Source organism: Chiroxiphia lanceolata, chromosome 17 (genome assembly GCF_009829145.1).
Source record: "Chiroxiphia lanceolata isolate bChiLan1 chromosome 17, bChiLan1.pri, whole genome shotgun sequence".
In the NCBI taxonomy this organism is placed as follows: Eukaryota; Metazoa; Chordata; class Aves; order Passeriformes; family Pipridae; genus Chiroxiphia; species Chiroxiphia lanceolata.
In genome coordinates, this window is record NC_045653.1 from 10603770 (window position 1) to 10619207 (window position 15438).

A 15438-nucleotide genomic window follows, 5' to 3' on the forward strand; every position below is an offset into this window, starting at 1 on the left:
TTCATCACTGTGACATGTCATTTGGAAGGATTAGGATGAGGTTTCTCATCTTTCTCGCAGGAAGAAAGGTTATTTCAAAGTTACAGTTTGAGATGTGTCACTTTATGAATTCAGAATGGGTGAGTAGCTTCAGCTGGAAGGGAAACAAAATTTGGGGCTGTGATATGGTTCATGCCCCTTCTTGTCTTTTTATCTTGCTCAGCACTTAGTGTTTAAGATGTAATTGTTTAATTTAATATTAAGAGAGAGCACGAAGGAGTAAAAATTACTTTTGGAGTTAAGGTGTGTAACTGGAAAGATTCAGGTCATGTCTTTTTAAATATTTTTTTTTTTTTAGATATTTAACTACTTACATGGAGTGAGATCATTGCAACTAAATAACTGAGATGCCTTAATTTCATTCCCAGGTGGTCTGGGTGTCCTTCTAGGAGGCGGGCACCCCTCCCTGCTGCTGTGCCAGTGAGGGAGAGCTGGGATGCCCCCCTCTCCTTCCATGAGTCTGGTCTCTCTGCCATTGCCTCACTCCTACATGAACCTGAAACCCAAGCAAAAACCTGGTGCCAAAGGGAGTGCTTTAGTTGTCACAAAATGCATGGAAGAAGTGGATTTTTTCCAATTCTCAACCTTGACAAGGAAAAAAAAAAAAAAGAAAAAGTTTAGGATTATTTTTCGATAACCTTGTTAGCAAACCTTTCCCTGCAGATTTTTCAAGAGGCAGAGCAGGAACAAAAGCACACTGATGTATTTCCCACGGACAACAAAATTGTTACCATGTGATTATTCCTGGTTCTGATGTTTCTTCTTGTCTCTCTGTTATATTCAGACTGAATTCTCATTTGGGTTAAGAGCTCTCCTTTCAGTATGTTGTGTAACTTGTCAAGTGTAACAAAGTCCTTATCCTTGACCGAAGGCTTTACACAGTGATCATTTGTCATAGTAATGAACAACTTTAATGGTACTTCAAACCAACACAGACCTTCCGTGCAAGCACGTGGGTGTGCAGATGATGCTTTCTGGAAGAGGAGCTTCCTGGCACATGGAGAGGTTGCTGGGAGGTGATCCTTGGAAAATGCTGGAAGGGGTGGCTTTGGTCCTGCTGAGAAGCAGATGGGGACCTCTTCTATATTGAGGGAGAGTTCTTTCATCCAGGCTGAGGAAAAGGAGCTTGAGAAAAACAAAACAGTCCTGAAGGACGAGGAGAGAGCAGTTTGGATACAGTTTGGAACTGCTGCTGAAGATGGGCTGAGCCACTCTGGCTGCCTTTGCACTGAAGTGTAGTTATGAAGTTGCGTGCCCTGTTCCTCCAGCTAAGCTGTGCCAGCAGCATCTCCAGCCTGGGGCTGGGAAATGTCTTCAAGCTCTTTATCCCACTCCACAATGAGCTCCTCCCAGCAGAGCATACGTGGCAAATAAAAAGGATTGAAATGTGGGGATGATGCTTTAACCCATGGTAGCAGGGAAAAACCATGGCTAATAATCATTGTAGATGAGTATTTTAATGGAGTGGAGTCCAGCGTTTGCTTCTTATTTATGTGCCTGTCATTCTGGTTAGACCTGAGGCTGGCTGGGATTCCTCCTCTGGAGGAGCAGAGGTTCAAGAGGTTACAGAAGACACAGATGGTGTCCTCTGTGTCAGAGATGCTTCTATCCTCCTGGGCAGCTTCAGGAGGTGACCTTTCCCTTTGCTGTCAGGTCCATGCCATCAAATCCTGCCAGGCCTGAGGGCTTTCTGGAATAAACCGGACTCAGAAGACTTTCCCTAACTTTCCCTTCAAAGTTCACTTAAGCAGAGTCTCCACTTACCTCAGCTGAAGGAAACAGCCAGTGCAGCCAGCAAAGATGCAGACATAGAGCACTGACTAATAATAGTGCTGCTGAAGTGACTTTACCTCCCACACTTGTTTTCTTCTCTGTTTTACCTTGTGGAGATGCACAGCAACAGCCTCCAGCCTGATTCAGCTGCTGCAGTCTTGGTTCAGCCTCAGTAAAAGTAAACTCATTTTATACAGAAAAGGGAAGGAGAATCAATGGAGATGCAAATAATCCTCACTTAACCTGTGCTCTAAGGTCACCCCACACTTTGCTGGGTGGGCAGAAGATCCTTACAGGTAAAACTGCAGAATAGAAATCTCATCACCTGGGTGTGTGTCCTTGACTGTCTTTAGGGCTCATCCATCATTTTTGGTCTCCTCTGAATAAATTCTTCCTTTTCTGAGTCCAAGACTTCTGTGTCTTCACACCAGCACTGGTTTCAAGGCCAGACACATGCTATTATAAAGAGTGAGACACTGCTTGGAAACAAATCCTGGGAGCAGAGCACCCCATGCTCTCGAGCCCCCTTGTTTGAACTGATTGAGCCACCTCTGCCTTTCCCTCCCTAACTTTCAGTTTCTGCTCAGAGAAGTCACTCCAGCATAACAGCCTCTGTCCTCAGGTCTAGTTTGCTGCACAGCAGGACCCCAGGGAAGCAAATGCATTTACATAATTAAAAATTGCTCAGCTTTGGTCTCTGGCAAATCCTTTTCTGGCTGACTGTGGCTCAGCCCATCACCTATTTGGATTCATCCATATATCACAGTGCAGGGCTAGAGAAGGGGCAGTAGCTCAGGCATTGCATGTGAGTCCCTTCCTCAAGACTGTGGGTGCTGGTGTCAGAAGTACTAAACTGTGGTGGGCTGGATGCCCCGGGGTTTTTTAAGAGTAATTTTAAATCAGAAAGAAAAAAAATGGGAAGTGTTAGAAATTATGATGGATTAACTTTGATATGGGATCTGAGTTTAATTGGCAATCAAGCTGTTTGGCCAGTGTGCCTCTAGATCCTTGATGAAATTCAGTTTCAGTTTGGGTCTTTATGAAGAGTATGCTTTGATGTTTGTCCATGTTGTATACAAAGGATCTCTTTACCTTGTGCTTCGGGACTGTTTCTCCCTTCCAAGAATTTTGAGGGGAGGCTGTGAATTGCTGAATGCTTGAGATGTGGCGTGTTGTGCTTGGGCAATCCTCATCCCCCCAAAATCTGTTTTCTCTCCTGCCTGGTCCCCAAGGTGGCTGTTTCTGCCCTGTGCATTGGTTACTTGCACAGCAGAGCCCTGAAGTGTTGGGGAATCACTGCCCACCTTTTGTGCTGCTCACCTTTAATCCCTGTTGCAGATTCCCGGAGCCCACCCACCAACCTCTTCATCGACTCCGAGACCCCCACCAGCCTTCAGATCCACTGGACCCCCCCTGATGGCCGTGTCCAACACTACAAAATCACCTACAGCCCTGTTTCTGATGCTGGTGCCCAGCAGACGGTAAAGCTCCAGTTCCTTTGTGGGTGACAGACACTGGACCAGAGGGACAAGGGGACAGTGTCATGCTCAGGGGAGCTCTGCTCACTCCAGTCAGGTTTGCCATGAGGTTCACAGGACTACAAGCCTAAATCTCTTCTTCCTGATGTGTTGCTTTATGATCACAACTCCAAGGCTTTTTTGTAATTAAGATACTTATGTCATCAAAGCCACTAATAATGTGGCTTTCTCTGCTCCCTGAACTGGGGTGGGGAATTTTTGGAGGCAGAGGGGGGTGGGGGATAAATCTACTGCCCCTCCCTGCTTAGGGAGCTTAAACATCATCCTTTTAAAACACAGATTTTCTGCTTAAATGCAGACTGGTTACCCTATCATAAGGCCTTCCACTGTATTTCTATGGGGAATATTGGGGTCTTCACATAGGTAAATGCTTTTCCCCTGGGCATGTCTAGTCCAAGAGCAACAAGCTTCCTTGGCTGAGCTAAGCAGGGATACTGCCCCACGTCCCAGGACTTGACACTAGAACTCCTGTACCTAACTCTGGGGTGTGAGTAAGAGCTAGAATGAGAAGCCTGCCCAAACATTTGGCTCTTTTTTCATCCCATTTTAGATCATGGCTCCTGGCAAAAGCAGCAGTGTGACCCTGCAGTCGCTGCTGCCTGACAGAGCCTACAAAGTGACCATTTCTGCCATCCACTACACGGGAGAGAGTGAGAGCACATCCACAACGGGACGGACAGGTAAATGTATCTGTCAGAATGGACGTGTTCTTCATAGCCCTCTATCTATTGATCTTGAGGCAGTCTCTCTTGGGGCAGCAATGTCCTCACTCACACTGGGCTCTGGCTGAGGCCAGAGTTTTGCTCAGCAGGGTAGACTACTGGCCTTGAAAAGTGAAAATCCTGCCCCAATTTCTGTACTCCAGACAATTCTGGGATGAGTGGGAAGGGGTGAAGGCCCTCCAGGTCTCGAGCCAGGGATCACAGTCCTGCATAACAGAGCTCACGTGTGGCATCAAGGAGTGCCAGGGGAGGTTCGGGTTGGATATTAGGAAAAATTTCCTCACTGAAAGAGTGGTTAAGCACCAGAACATGCTTCCCAGAGAAGTGGTGGGGTCACCATCCCTGGAAATGCTCAGAAAGCAAGTAGACGTGGCATTTTGTGATACGGTTGAGTGGACATGGTGGTATTCGGTCAAAGGTTGGACTGGATGGTCTTGGAGCTCTTTTCCAACCTTAGTGATTCTATGATTGTTTTCTCTTTCAGCTCCAGTGCTGTCTAAGTTCCCTTCAATACGAGGATTCATTCCACCTAAACCAGAGGGTAAATGATCTCCTATAAAGTTCTACTTTGCTGTTGTTGTTTTTCATTCCATAGCAAACAGCACAGTGTGAGCTCTGCAGAGCAGCAGGAACAGGTCTGTCAGTTAGTTATTGACAGACACTCTTGGGGATTGTCCAAGGACAACTAGAAACCACAGGACTTCTTAAAATCAGACTCATTTAGTATAAAGACTGATAGTATTTATAGGATTTCTGTACAACTTGACCAAAATGGAGCAAAGAGAAGGATGACATGCTTCAAATTAAAATTCCTTGTAAAGTCCCTTATTAAACTTAATGAGCATATGTTCTCATAGCTGATATAAAGCAAACTATGAAATGAATTAGAGAGGAAATGTTGAATTTACAGGGTCATAAAAAGTTATTAAGAAGTAAATGTTAGAATACAGATATTATGTCATTGCTGGCTTTTCTTGACTATTTGAAACTATTCCAAACAAAATTTCAGTTTTCAAATTTGTTGAGGGAAGTAAAGATTGAAGAATGAAGCAGCCTAGATGAAAAAATTGTTAGTTTTTAACCAACAAAGAACATATTGGATTAAGTTTTCAAATGGTTTATTGAGGTGTTCAGATCACTGTGGAAAAGTTCTGTGAACTTTTAAGCAGAAAACAATCCTCCCATAAGGCTGATGAGTCACCTTGTAGAATTTAATATAGCTGCCTGGTTATGAAAGCTGAAAAGACAACAGAAAAAGTATTAAATTCAGCATGTTTTATAAAGTATCTCTTTTTTTGAAGAATGAGAGAAATATGTAGCAATGCTGAGACAATAGTTGGATGTGCAGTAAAAGACTCCAATATTGATATATAACCAAATTATTCAGAGAAATGATCTGACATTGCAGGAGTGAATGTTTATTGTACAGTGAATAACTGCACTGGGCTGGGGTTTGGAGAGAAAAACAAAAAAAACCAAAGAGAATAACAAGACAGCAGGAATCCTAGGCTGGAAGTCTAGGGAAAAATCTTCAAAGCAGAAGTGAAATTGCCAAAGTCGGGGATCCTTGCCCTGACTCTGATATGGTTCACCTTAGCTGAGCATTGCCAGATCAAAGAGCTGTGAGCAATCCCAGTGCCACCAGCCTGGGAAGGAGATGAGAATTGCCAGGGATGTCAGTGAGAGGGACCCTGGAGCCTGGAGAAGAGTCAGAATGAGCTCACTGACTCCCAGGCAAGAAAGTCAGCTACCTGGAAAAGGGACAAGTCTGTAGCCTGTTTATGTGACTTTGGGGGTATTTCTTTTTTGTTTTCTTCACTGTTCTTCAGTTCCAAGGAGGCTGTATAGGGACTTTTTACAAGGGCTTGGAGTGATAGGACAAGGGAGAAATGCTTCACACTGACAAAGGGCAGGTTTAGATTAGATATTAGGAAGAAATTCTTCCCTGTGAGGATGGTGAGGGCCTGCCACAGGTTGTCCAGAGAAGCTGTGGATGCCCCATGCTCAAGGCTGGGGAAAGAGCAGTGTGTAAGTAGGAGATTTAAGTCAGACTACCCTGAATGCAGGACATTGCTCCACAACCAGGGTCAAGCTCAAAGAGGTGGTTTTGAGGCTCATGATTCAGACACTGATTTTTTCACTGATTTCCATAGATCTCTTCAATAGTTTTATACCCAGTTCTACAGAATTATGGTATGTATGTATAAAGCTCAGCATCAGGTTGAACAATGGAGGTCATGGCAACCTGTAAGTCTTTGTGGTTTAAATCCTGGCTTCAGCAGTCTCATGGCTATCAGAGTCATAGGTTTGGGTGCCCTTTCTCAATCCTGAAGAATGGCACTGACACTCCTATAGACTTAGGAATCTCAGGTCTCTTGGGGAGGGTAAGTCACCCCCTTTAAATTTCTTATTTATTTTACAAAAGTGAGGTATGAAAAATTGAAAGGCCTGATTTTCTGCTGAGTTACAGAATGGCATTGATGCAAGAATGGCAAGGCTGCAACAAAGCCTCAGTATAATGATCTCCTAGATTCTATTATACTGATGACCTAGAAAACCATTTGTGAAACAGCCAATCTTGTCAAGTGTCCTTGATTTTCAGGGACTTTTCTCATTTTGCATCAAGCCTTCCCTTTGTTCCAGCTCCATCTGGCATCCATGGCCTGGGATTTACGTGGCAGCAGATAACTGAAAGTAACATCCGTGAGCTGTTTTCTAAAGCACCCCCTCACCTGAGCCTTTTAAACAGAGAGCTCATAACCCTGGTGCCTCCTGTTCCAGCTTCACATCCCAGTCTCTGCACCTCTGGTTTTGCTTTCTGTCCTGTGGCATCTCAGAGGTTTCATCAAGGGAATTTCTGAAACACATCCTGCAAAACTTGGCCAAAACTCTCAAAGGGTTTTCTCCTAAAGAATTCTAAAGGCAAACTCTCAAGTTGAGATATATAGTTTTGCTGTGTGTATTTTGAGTTTCAGGTACAAAATTTGGTATCTTTCTTTTACAACACCGCCGAGGCACTGTTTTAAAAAAAAAATAAAAAGCTTTGATGTCTGTTTTTAAAGGGAAACTTGTCAAACATGATGCTCCCTTGTATTTCATATCATAAGGTGCCAGGTGAGTCAGTCAAAAGAAAGTGATCACGAAGATGTTTGATGATGAAAGACAGTATTTTTATTTTTATGATGGGCAAACCAAGAAGCAACTTTTAAGTTTGCATGAGCATAAATTCTCTCTTTCTCCATAAATATATAAGCAAAGTTGAAGTCCAGGCTCTGATTTAAGCTGCGGAATATTCTGAGTTTTTCTGTGGTCTTCATTTGCTTTGTCTAGAGGAACTGTGTTCATTTTGCTTCCATAACCCCTACCTGCCCTTTTTGTCCCCTCTAACAGTTTTTCCCTTTTATTTTGTTCTCACAGCCTGCCCCACCATCACCTCTGCTGAGGGCTCCACACGAGGTACAGTAGCAGCTCAAGCCCTGGTGGTGCTGGGCTGTGACTCAACACACCACTGGTTTTGGCTTTTGAAACACACACAAAAGCTGAGGGGGGTCAGAGGAAGTCCCATGGAAAAGGGGAGAAGTGTGAGGACCAAAATTGGAAAATATCCTTTATCAGGTAGAAGAATATTCTGCAGTACCTCAGTTGGTATTCCCAAGGGCTCATGCTCCACCAGCTCATGCTCTCTGCTGTTAGTGCTTAACACCAGGATTTTCATGGGCCTTAAGGAAGTGTAGCTTCAAACAGCCATTGAATGTCAGGAGGATTTAAATTCCTAACTCATGCAGGCTCCTCAGTCTGTCAAACACAAAACCTCTCAGTTTGTCCCCAGGATCACCTTTGCATCCTCTGGAGGAGGGACAGATGCTCGAGGAGCTCTCTGCAGCCAGGCTGTATGGATTGTGCAAGGGCAGCAAGTTCCCATTTCTCCTGTCTGTGCCACAGCAGCTGTTCATGCTGTTGGGGTATCTGTAAGAATTTCTTACTTAGAAAGTGATTAGTTCTGCTTATAAAGTGGTATCACCTCTTTCCTGGAGCATTTTGTGATACAGTTCAGACCAAGAAGCTGGCTCCAGGTCTCAGCTCTGGTTACTCTGTGGCTGAGTCACTTCATCTTTGCTCAGCTCCCAGCCCTGACCCTCACAGCTCACAGGGATGTGCATCCCCACCTGGAAGACTCTGAGCACTGTTGCCCAGTCTGTGGAAACAGAAGCCAAATCAGTCAAATCATAAAGCCACAACAAGTGTTGACCTCTCCTTCTCCTCCTTGACAAGTAGATCACTGAAACCATTTCATGGCAGATTCGTGGTATGATGGAATACATGGAAGTGTTCAAGGTCAGCTCAGATGAGGCTTGGAGCAACCTGATCTAGCGGGTGGCATCCCTGCCCATGGCAGAGGGGTTGGATCTAGATGATCTTTAAGGTTCTTTCCAACTTAAGTCATTCTATGATTCCATGATTCTATGATGATAATATGATTATTTTACAATATGTTTGTAATTGTGACTCAAGCCTTCTTTTCAGTCTTTACACTTGCACCTCTTAAAGGAGGTTCCAGTGCCAGAAGCTCCATATCAGAGATTAATGGCCCTCAAGTGGGTAACTTACTTTGGCAAACTCCCTAGTACTGTTGGAAAATGAAAAAAAAAAAAATGAAATAAAATAAAAGCATCCTGGACCAACCCCCAGGCAAAACAAAAACTCAAGGCAAGAAACTGCAGAAGACTGTAAACAGTGAAAGGGTGAGGGAATCTGGACTGAAAGCACCTCACTGAAATGAAGCTGTAGGCCTTCCATTTGCTAAAGAAGGAACCATCTCCTTCACCCAGACTGCTGCAAACTGAGATAAACTAAGAAAGAATCCAAATTGTGAGATCTTGTCTCGCTGAACAGAAAACTGAAATGAAAAAAATGACTTGGAGCTTTAATTGGAGCTGGGAGAGATGAAGCTGCACGAGCCAGGGAGGCGATGTCGGAGGTGTCAGAGGAAAATCTGTAAACCACATGAGGCAGGTCACCCTCGAGTGACTGGTGAAAATAGAGAGAAATGGAAATGCTCATATTTTAAAGTTCTTTCCTCAGTTTCTGACTCTCATATATAAGGCATTTCAGAGCAGAAATAATTGTCTCTCCCTTCTAGCAATTACTGGACTGATCCCATGTCATTTGAAGATAATATTTTGTGTCTAGTTGAAAAGGAGAAATTGTTGGAGTAATGTCTTTCTCATTTGTTTTTCATTCTGAAGATTTGAAAACACAATTGTGAAAGCCTCCATCTTTAGTCCACTCTCCTCTGAGAGGAAGAGAATACAGCCAATGTGCACAGAGGATACAGACACAAACTTATTTTCCCTGGCTGCCACTTGTGGGGTACACTCGAGTTTGGACAGCCTTGCTGGTGTCGTGTTGCCATGCATTTACACTTATTGCCTTCTCCATGCTAATTCTACCTGCTCTTCAAACACACTTCTTTTGCACTTTTTTCTAATCACTGATCTTTCTTTTTGTCCCTTCCAGGATTTGACATGATGGAAGTTTTTGGCTTAGTAGAGAAGGAATACTCCTCCATCAAAGGCGTGGCCATGGAGCCCTTCGTGTTCAGCGGTTCCCGTACCTTCACCCTGTTCAGAGACATTCAGCTCACCCAGAGGACCAGGTGGGAGCAGAGCTGTGACTGGTGTCACCTTCATGCTCAGTCTCATGCATGAACATTAGCTGTGTGCACGGGAAAGGAAGGTCACTGATTTGGGGAGGGATGATGCAGCCCCCCCTGGTAACTTCAAAACAAAATGATAAAGATGAGCTAAATCAAACCACTGGCAGACTGAAAAGAATGCCAGATGGTTTTTACCTAATGTATTTATAAATAAACCTCTGACTTTCCTTAAGATGAGTTGGAACATGTCACACAGAAGTTAAGGGAACACAATAGTATTTACTGCATCTTTTGTGTAGCTAAACATTTTCCCAGTGATGTTTTTCATCTCCACAAAATCACTTTTTCCAACAGTGTTAGTTGCTGTGATGGACACCAGGATCATGTCACATATGGACACTGCACCATTCTTTAGGCATTCTGTCCACAGCCACCTACTCTTCAGTGATGGCAGTTTGAGGTCACATTTTCGTTTTCAATCCCTTCTCCCAACATCTCTGGTTTGGAGAGAGATCTTTGCTTTAGAAAACATTACTCTCATAGCTGCTCTCTGCAGCTCAGGCTGTATTGATGAGAGGGAGTAACCACCGACTCTGGGTTGTGACTTGACCCCATTTCGTTGTGTAGGAAGCGTCTCTGCAGGGTCCCAAGTGGGCCAGGCAGCTCCCATGACCTCAATCATGTTTTATGATTATGAATCAGGAGTGATCTGACTCCTGACATTGCTATTTTGCTTAAAGTCTAATTACTGAGGCACTGGCTCTGCTTAATCTTAGTTAAAGAAGCAAAGCTTCTTAGAGTAAACAGAGTGAGGGAGATTCAGAGAACTCTTTGGTCTAAATACTCAGAAAATGATGGGCAAATCCTTTTGTTCAGCTGCTATAGATGCCATTCCAAGGACATTACTCCTTTAGAAATTGAAAAAGAAAGAAAAACCTTGTATTATTTATGATTCAGTCCTGAAAAGATGGTTAATGACTTGTGTATATGCCCATGCAAATGTGTCCTGTTTCAGATTACAGGCGTGTTTCAGGCATAACCAATTTGACCTTCCTCAGTTGCCTTGTATCCTCTCACTGCTGCTGAGCCTAAATCCTGCAGCTGGGATGTGGGGACCCACTGGGGGCTTCTCTGTGGGCTCAGTGTTTATCCCTGAAGGGTATTTACACTGACTTAGACTAATAGAATCATTAAGATTGGAAAAAACCTCTAAGGTCATCGAGTCCACCCCTTAACCTAATGCTGCCAGGTCCACCACTAAACCACATTCGTAAGCCAAGAGTGTTCTGCCAAGGTTTAAAGATTTACCCCATGATATATGGCAATCATTCCTCCTTCTTGAAAAGGAGACCTGGAGTAGTATTTTGGAACCTGGCAGGTGTGTTTTGTGAGCCTCTGCTGGGCTCTATTTTGGAAAGCGTTAAGGCTGCACTCACTGTGCCTTGGCATTCCCTAAGGCAGCTCTGGCAGTGATGGACTGACACTGACCTGAGCATCCCCCAGGCATGAGGGGAAGGCCCACGAGTGCTCATCACTCAGCACAGACCTCAACAGCCTGAGAGGGATGCACAAACAGGGTCCAGGCTCTTTCCAGGCGTATCGTGATCAGCTCTCGGCAGTGAAACTTTTCCAGGCCACCCTGCCCAGGAAACAGGCTGGATGAGCCCTGCCTGGAGGATGTTGCCTGTTGATTTAAGTCACTGATGTTTCCTTGGCTTGTCTCGTTGCAGTGACATCCACCTCTTTGCCATCCCACCCGAGCACACCATCAGCATCCTCCTGCGCCTCCTGCCCGACACCCCCAAGGAGCCCTTTGCCGTGTGGCAGATAACGGACGAGGACTTCCAGCCTCTCCTGGGGGTCAACCTTGACCGTAAGCTTTCTTGTTGAATACATTAAATTCAGGTATTTGCATGCATTTTGCGAGCAGCAGAACTCGCTTTGGCATTCACTTGGAAAGTTTTAACGGTGTTGTTACTCAGCGGTGGTTTTGTGGGAAGATTTCCCGTTGCTGCCTTCCTTGCATTTAAAATACTGCCTTGAAGTGCAATTAAAAGACATATTTTCATTTTCGTTCTACTTGTAACCTATTCTTTATTTTTACATATTGTTTTCCATTGTTTAGAAGTATTTCATGATAGCATAAGAAACCTTCCACCTTATTTAAGTCTAATTATTTACTATTGTGTCTGTGGATGAAATCAATTTCTCTTTTAATTCTAAGCTGTTATTTGTCCTGTCTCCCCTGTAGCCAGTAAGAAATCCTTGACCTATTTCAATCATGACTACAAGGCTGATTTACAGGAAGTCTCCTTTGACCAGCAGGAAGTGAAGAAGATATTCTATGGGAGCTTTCATAAGGTCCTTATCAAAAGAGGGAGAAATGTGGCTCACAATCCCACTCTGATCTGGGAGTGTTATGCCAGCAATGTGCATTGTTCAAAGTGAGGAGTGATTATCCAAATGCTTTGCATCCCGATTGCCAGGGAACTGACAGACCTCTTTGATATGCTGAAAGTTATAATTGTAAAAAGCATTTAGGTTTATCTTGTGATCAAAACATAATTTCCACATATTGATTCCCTTTTTCTCTAGAAACTCCAAAATCGAGGTGGTTTTTAGGTCTTAATAATGAGGGGAAAATGAAAAATCAATTTTTTTTTTCTTTTTTTTTCAATTTCGGATTTTGGTGATCATTTAGTGCTGGAAGAAAGGAAAAAAAGAATCCAGCTTTGTGAGAAAGCCACTTTTTCACTCATAGCAGGGTGGGGGTTTTGGCTATCTAGGTCCTCAGAGAAAAGGTATTGCACCCAAACGTGCAACGAGCACTTTCCATCAGTATCTGTGGTCATTATTTGACTAGTTCTGAAGACTGAGGTATTTAATATCACAGGTCCAGAAAAGCTTCTCCCGAGGAAAGGTGAGGGGATCAACAGAGGCAGTCTGGGAGGTGGGCAGAAGGCATCACTGTCTGTAAGAGACTCCCTCATCTCCTCGCAGAGCTCCAACACACCTTTTTCCACCTGCTGCCCAGGTGCACGTAGCCGTGAGCCACTTCAAGATCAGACTCTATCTGGACTGTAAGAAAATAGCAGAGAAACCCATCAACACCCTCGGCAGCATCTCCACCGCCGGCTTCACCATGCTGGGAAAAGTGACCAGGACCAGAGGACCCAGGAGCGGGTCTGTACCGGTGAGTGCCGGCGCTGTGCGCTGCCGGAGGACGGGGGGGCTCCTTTTGGATCTGGGTGGGATGGGCAGATGGAGAGGAGAGCCATCTCACAGCACTGTCTCTCTGAATGCCTCCCAACACCGCTGTGACGCACAGCCGTGCCCTGATCCCGCTGATCCCTGTGGTTTTAATGAGCTTTCCCAGCACCGGGAGAGCGCGTTCGTCCCTCCTGCCTCCTGCCTGGGTTTGGGGATGGTGATCACAAGCAGCAGCGTGAGCGTGTCCCAGAGGTGCCTTCTGCTGGCTGCATCCTCTGGGGACTGGGGAAGCGCAGCTCCTGCACCGAGATGCTGAAGGAGACAGGAGGGTTTGGGAATTGCTTCTGCAAGGGGAGGTTGTGCTCGTCAGCCCCCATGGAATGATGTTGGGAAATGCTGGTGACTGAAGGCAGCAGGGCTGGATGTGCCTCAGTCTCCAGTGTGTTTGGACTTGTCTATCTGCATGCAAATGAAAGGAGAATAATCTTCAGCATAGAGATTCTTTATCAGCTGCTGCTTGGAAAAGAAAACAACCCAAACAGTGTGTGCCAGCCTGTGGGTTTATCCTGACCCCCTCACACAGCGCTGCAGGGAGCTGTTCCCTGCCAGGGGAAAGGACAAGGGAACGTGTGGACTCAGTGTCCTGCCCTGAGACAGCCCAGTGCACAGTCCTCAGGGCAAAACCACCCCTGTATGCCTTCTCCTGGCAGTCTGTTCTGTACTTACTCCCCAAAACAGGAGTGTTAATTATGTGCACAATCAGTGACAAGTTCATCACTCACAACATGCTGCTGGGGCTGTCGGAAATCATTCACCACTGATGTGAAGGTTTTACTCCTTGGCTCTGCTCTTAGATCTAGAATTCCGTGGGAAAATAGCTCATCAGGTGATTTATAACTCCCCTTGCCTTAAGGCAGCACTTAAAAACAGTTTGTCCCACGTGCCTTCCCAGCTGCAAACTGAGATATACCCGGAAAAAAATGGACACTGGAAACGCCTGTAAACTCTGGGGTCCACTCTGAATCAAATCAAGTGACATTGGTATTCAAAAATTATTCACTTAATTCCTAAATAAATTCTGTAGCAATTTGATCACAAGTCTGTGGCAAAGAAGGCAGGAATCCGTGCTTTCCCCATCCCTCCCAAATTCTCCCTGCCAGCAGCTCACTAGGCAGGTCTAGCCAAGTAATGAACAGCTTTGTGCTGCCCCTACTCCCACTGCCATTCCAGCCCAGAAACGTTTCACATCTTCCACAGCTCTGCTGCCCTTGAGAAGACAGAGTGTCTCATTACTGGTTATCATGGAGCCTCATTTAATTTAAGATATCTTTAAATGCCACTTGATCTACAGGGCTCATCTATATCCATATGCTGCCTGTCACCATGAGATGAGAAATGGTGTCAAGGAAAGAAAAAATAATCTCTGCCTCATTATTTTGTTTGGCTTTGTGGGCTCCTTTGTTAATCAGAATGGGAAGATGTGTTGGTTGTTAGAGATGCAGTGAGAGAGACAGGTTGGGATTTCTTGGGAAGGGATCACATCTGCCCTGGGAAATGCTGCTGCCACATTTACTCTTATCTCCACGCCCCCATGGGGAGTAAATCAAAGTCTGCTTTCACATTTTGGTGATGCTGAAGCCCAATTACTTGAGAACCTGCTGCTATTGCAAGGCTGTGAGTTGTCTTTGCTGCTGTGAAGCTGCTCCTTGGCTTGCTTAGCAAGACAGAGACCTGAGGGCTTGGGGAACACTCAATATCTGGGGATACTTTTCATGTTGTGGGTTTTTTATGGCACAATTATAGTTGGGATCACACGGAAGAGTCCTGGCAAATCATCACTGAAGATTATTTTTATCACTTGAACTTCATGAGATTTGGTGATGGATGGTGGGTGCCAATGGTATTTTCTTATCAAACTCTCTCTTTTTCCCAGTTCCAACTGCAGTCTTTGAAGATCTTGTGCAGCAGCACAGGAGCAGAGGAAGACAGATGCTGTGATCTCCCTGCACTGGTAAGACAAGAGGGACCACTCAGCTTATTGACAGGGAACTGGGAATGATGGAACAAGTTCATGGCACTGAACTGACACTGTGAATGATTTTGACAGACGCAGGAGGGAAAATATTTTTTTTTCCTCTTCTCTTGGGAATAACATAGGTGTGTTTCTTGGTGAAGTAAACAGAACTATGTTTGCTTCAAAAAGAAATCCTGCACCAAATCCTGGTGCAGTGTCTGTGCCTCCTGTCACAACCTCATCTGTGACAGCAGCCCTGACAACCCTGCAGCTTTGCTGCCATCTCAGCCCTGAGGCACATCATCTCCCACTCTTGCTTGCACTTTTCTTCTCGACACAGAAAGCTCCTTTATGGAGTGTATAAATACTTAGCAAGGAGAAAAATTATCTCCCAGTATGTGTTTTGCACATTACAGGCAGGGATGGTTCATTGGGGTTTTTTTGTCTTAACTTGTTATTTGACAGAAAAATAAAGCACTTGATTGC

At 44.7% G+C, this 15438-nt stretch overlaps 1 protein-coding gene across 1 annotated transcript in view; it reads left to right on the plus strand.

Annotated features, from left to right (window-relative positions):
- COL20A1 (collagen type XX alpha 1 chain) overlaps nucleotides 1–15438 on the plus strand; it is a 51873-nt gene that overhangs the window by 23824 nt on the left and 12611 nt on the right. The window contains exons 19-27 of the mRNA XM_032705320.1: nucleotides 3151–3293; nucleotides 3901–4030; nucleotides 4557–4613; nucleotides 7490–7528; nucleotides 9590–9728; nucleotides 11459–11601; nucleotides 11980–12089; nucleotides 12763–12921; nucleotides 14872–14949. Coding sequence (XP_032561211.1) covers nucleotides 3151–3293; nucleotides 3901–4030; nucleotides 4557–4613; nucleotides 7490–7528; nucleotides 9590–9728; nucleotides 11459–11601; nucleotides 11980–12089; nucleotides 12763–12921; nucleotides 14872–14949 — 998 coding nt within the window. The remainder of the gene's footprint in view (nucleotides 1–3150; nucleotides 3294–3900; nucleotides 4031–4556; nucleotides 4614–7489; nucleotides 7529–9589; nucleotides 9729–11458; nucleotides 11602–11979; nucleotides 12090–12762; nucleotides 12922–14871; nucleotides 14950–15438) is intronic.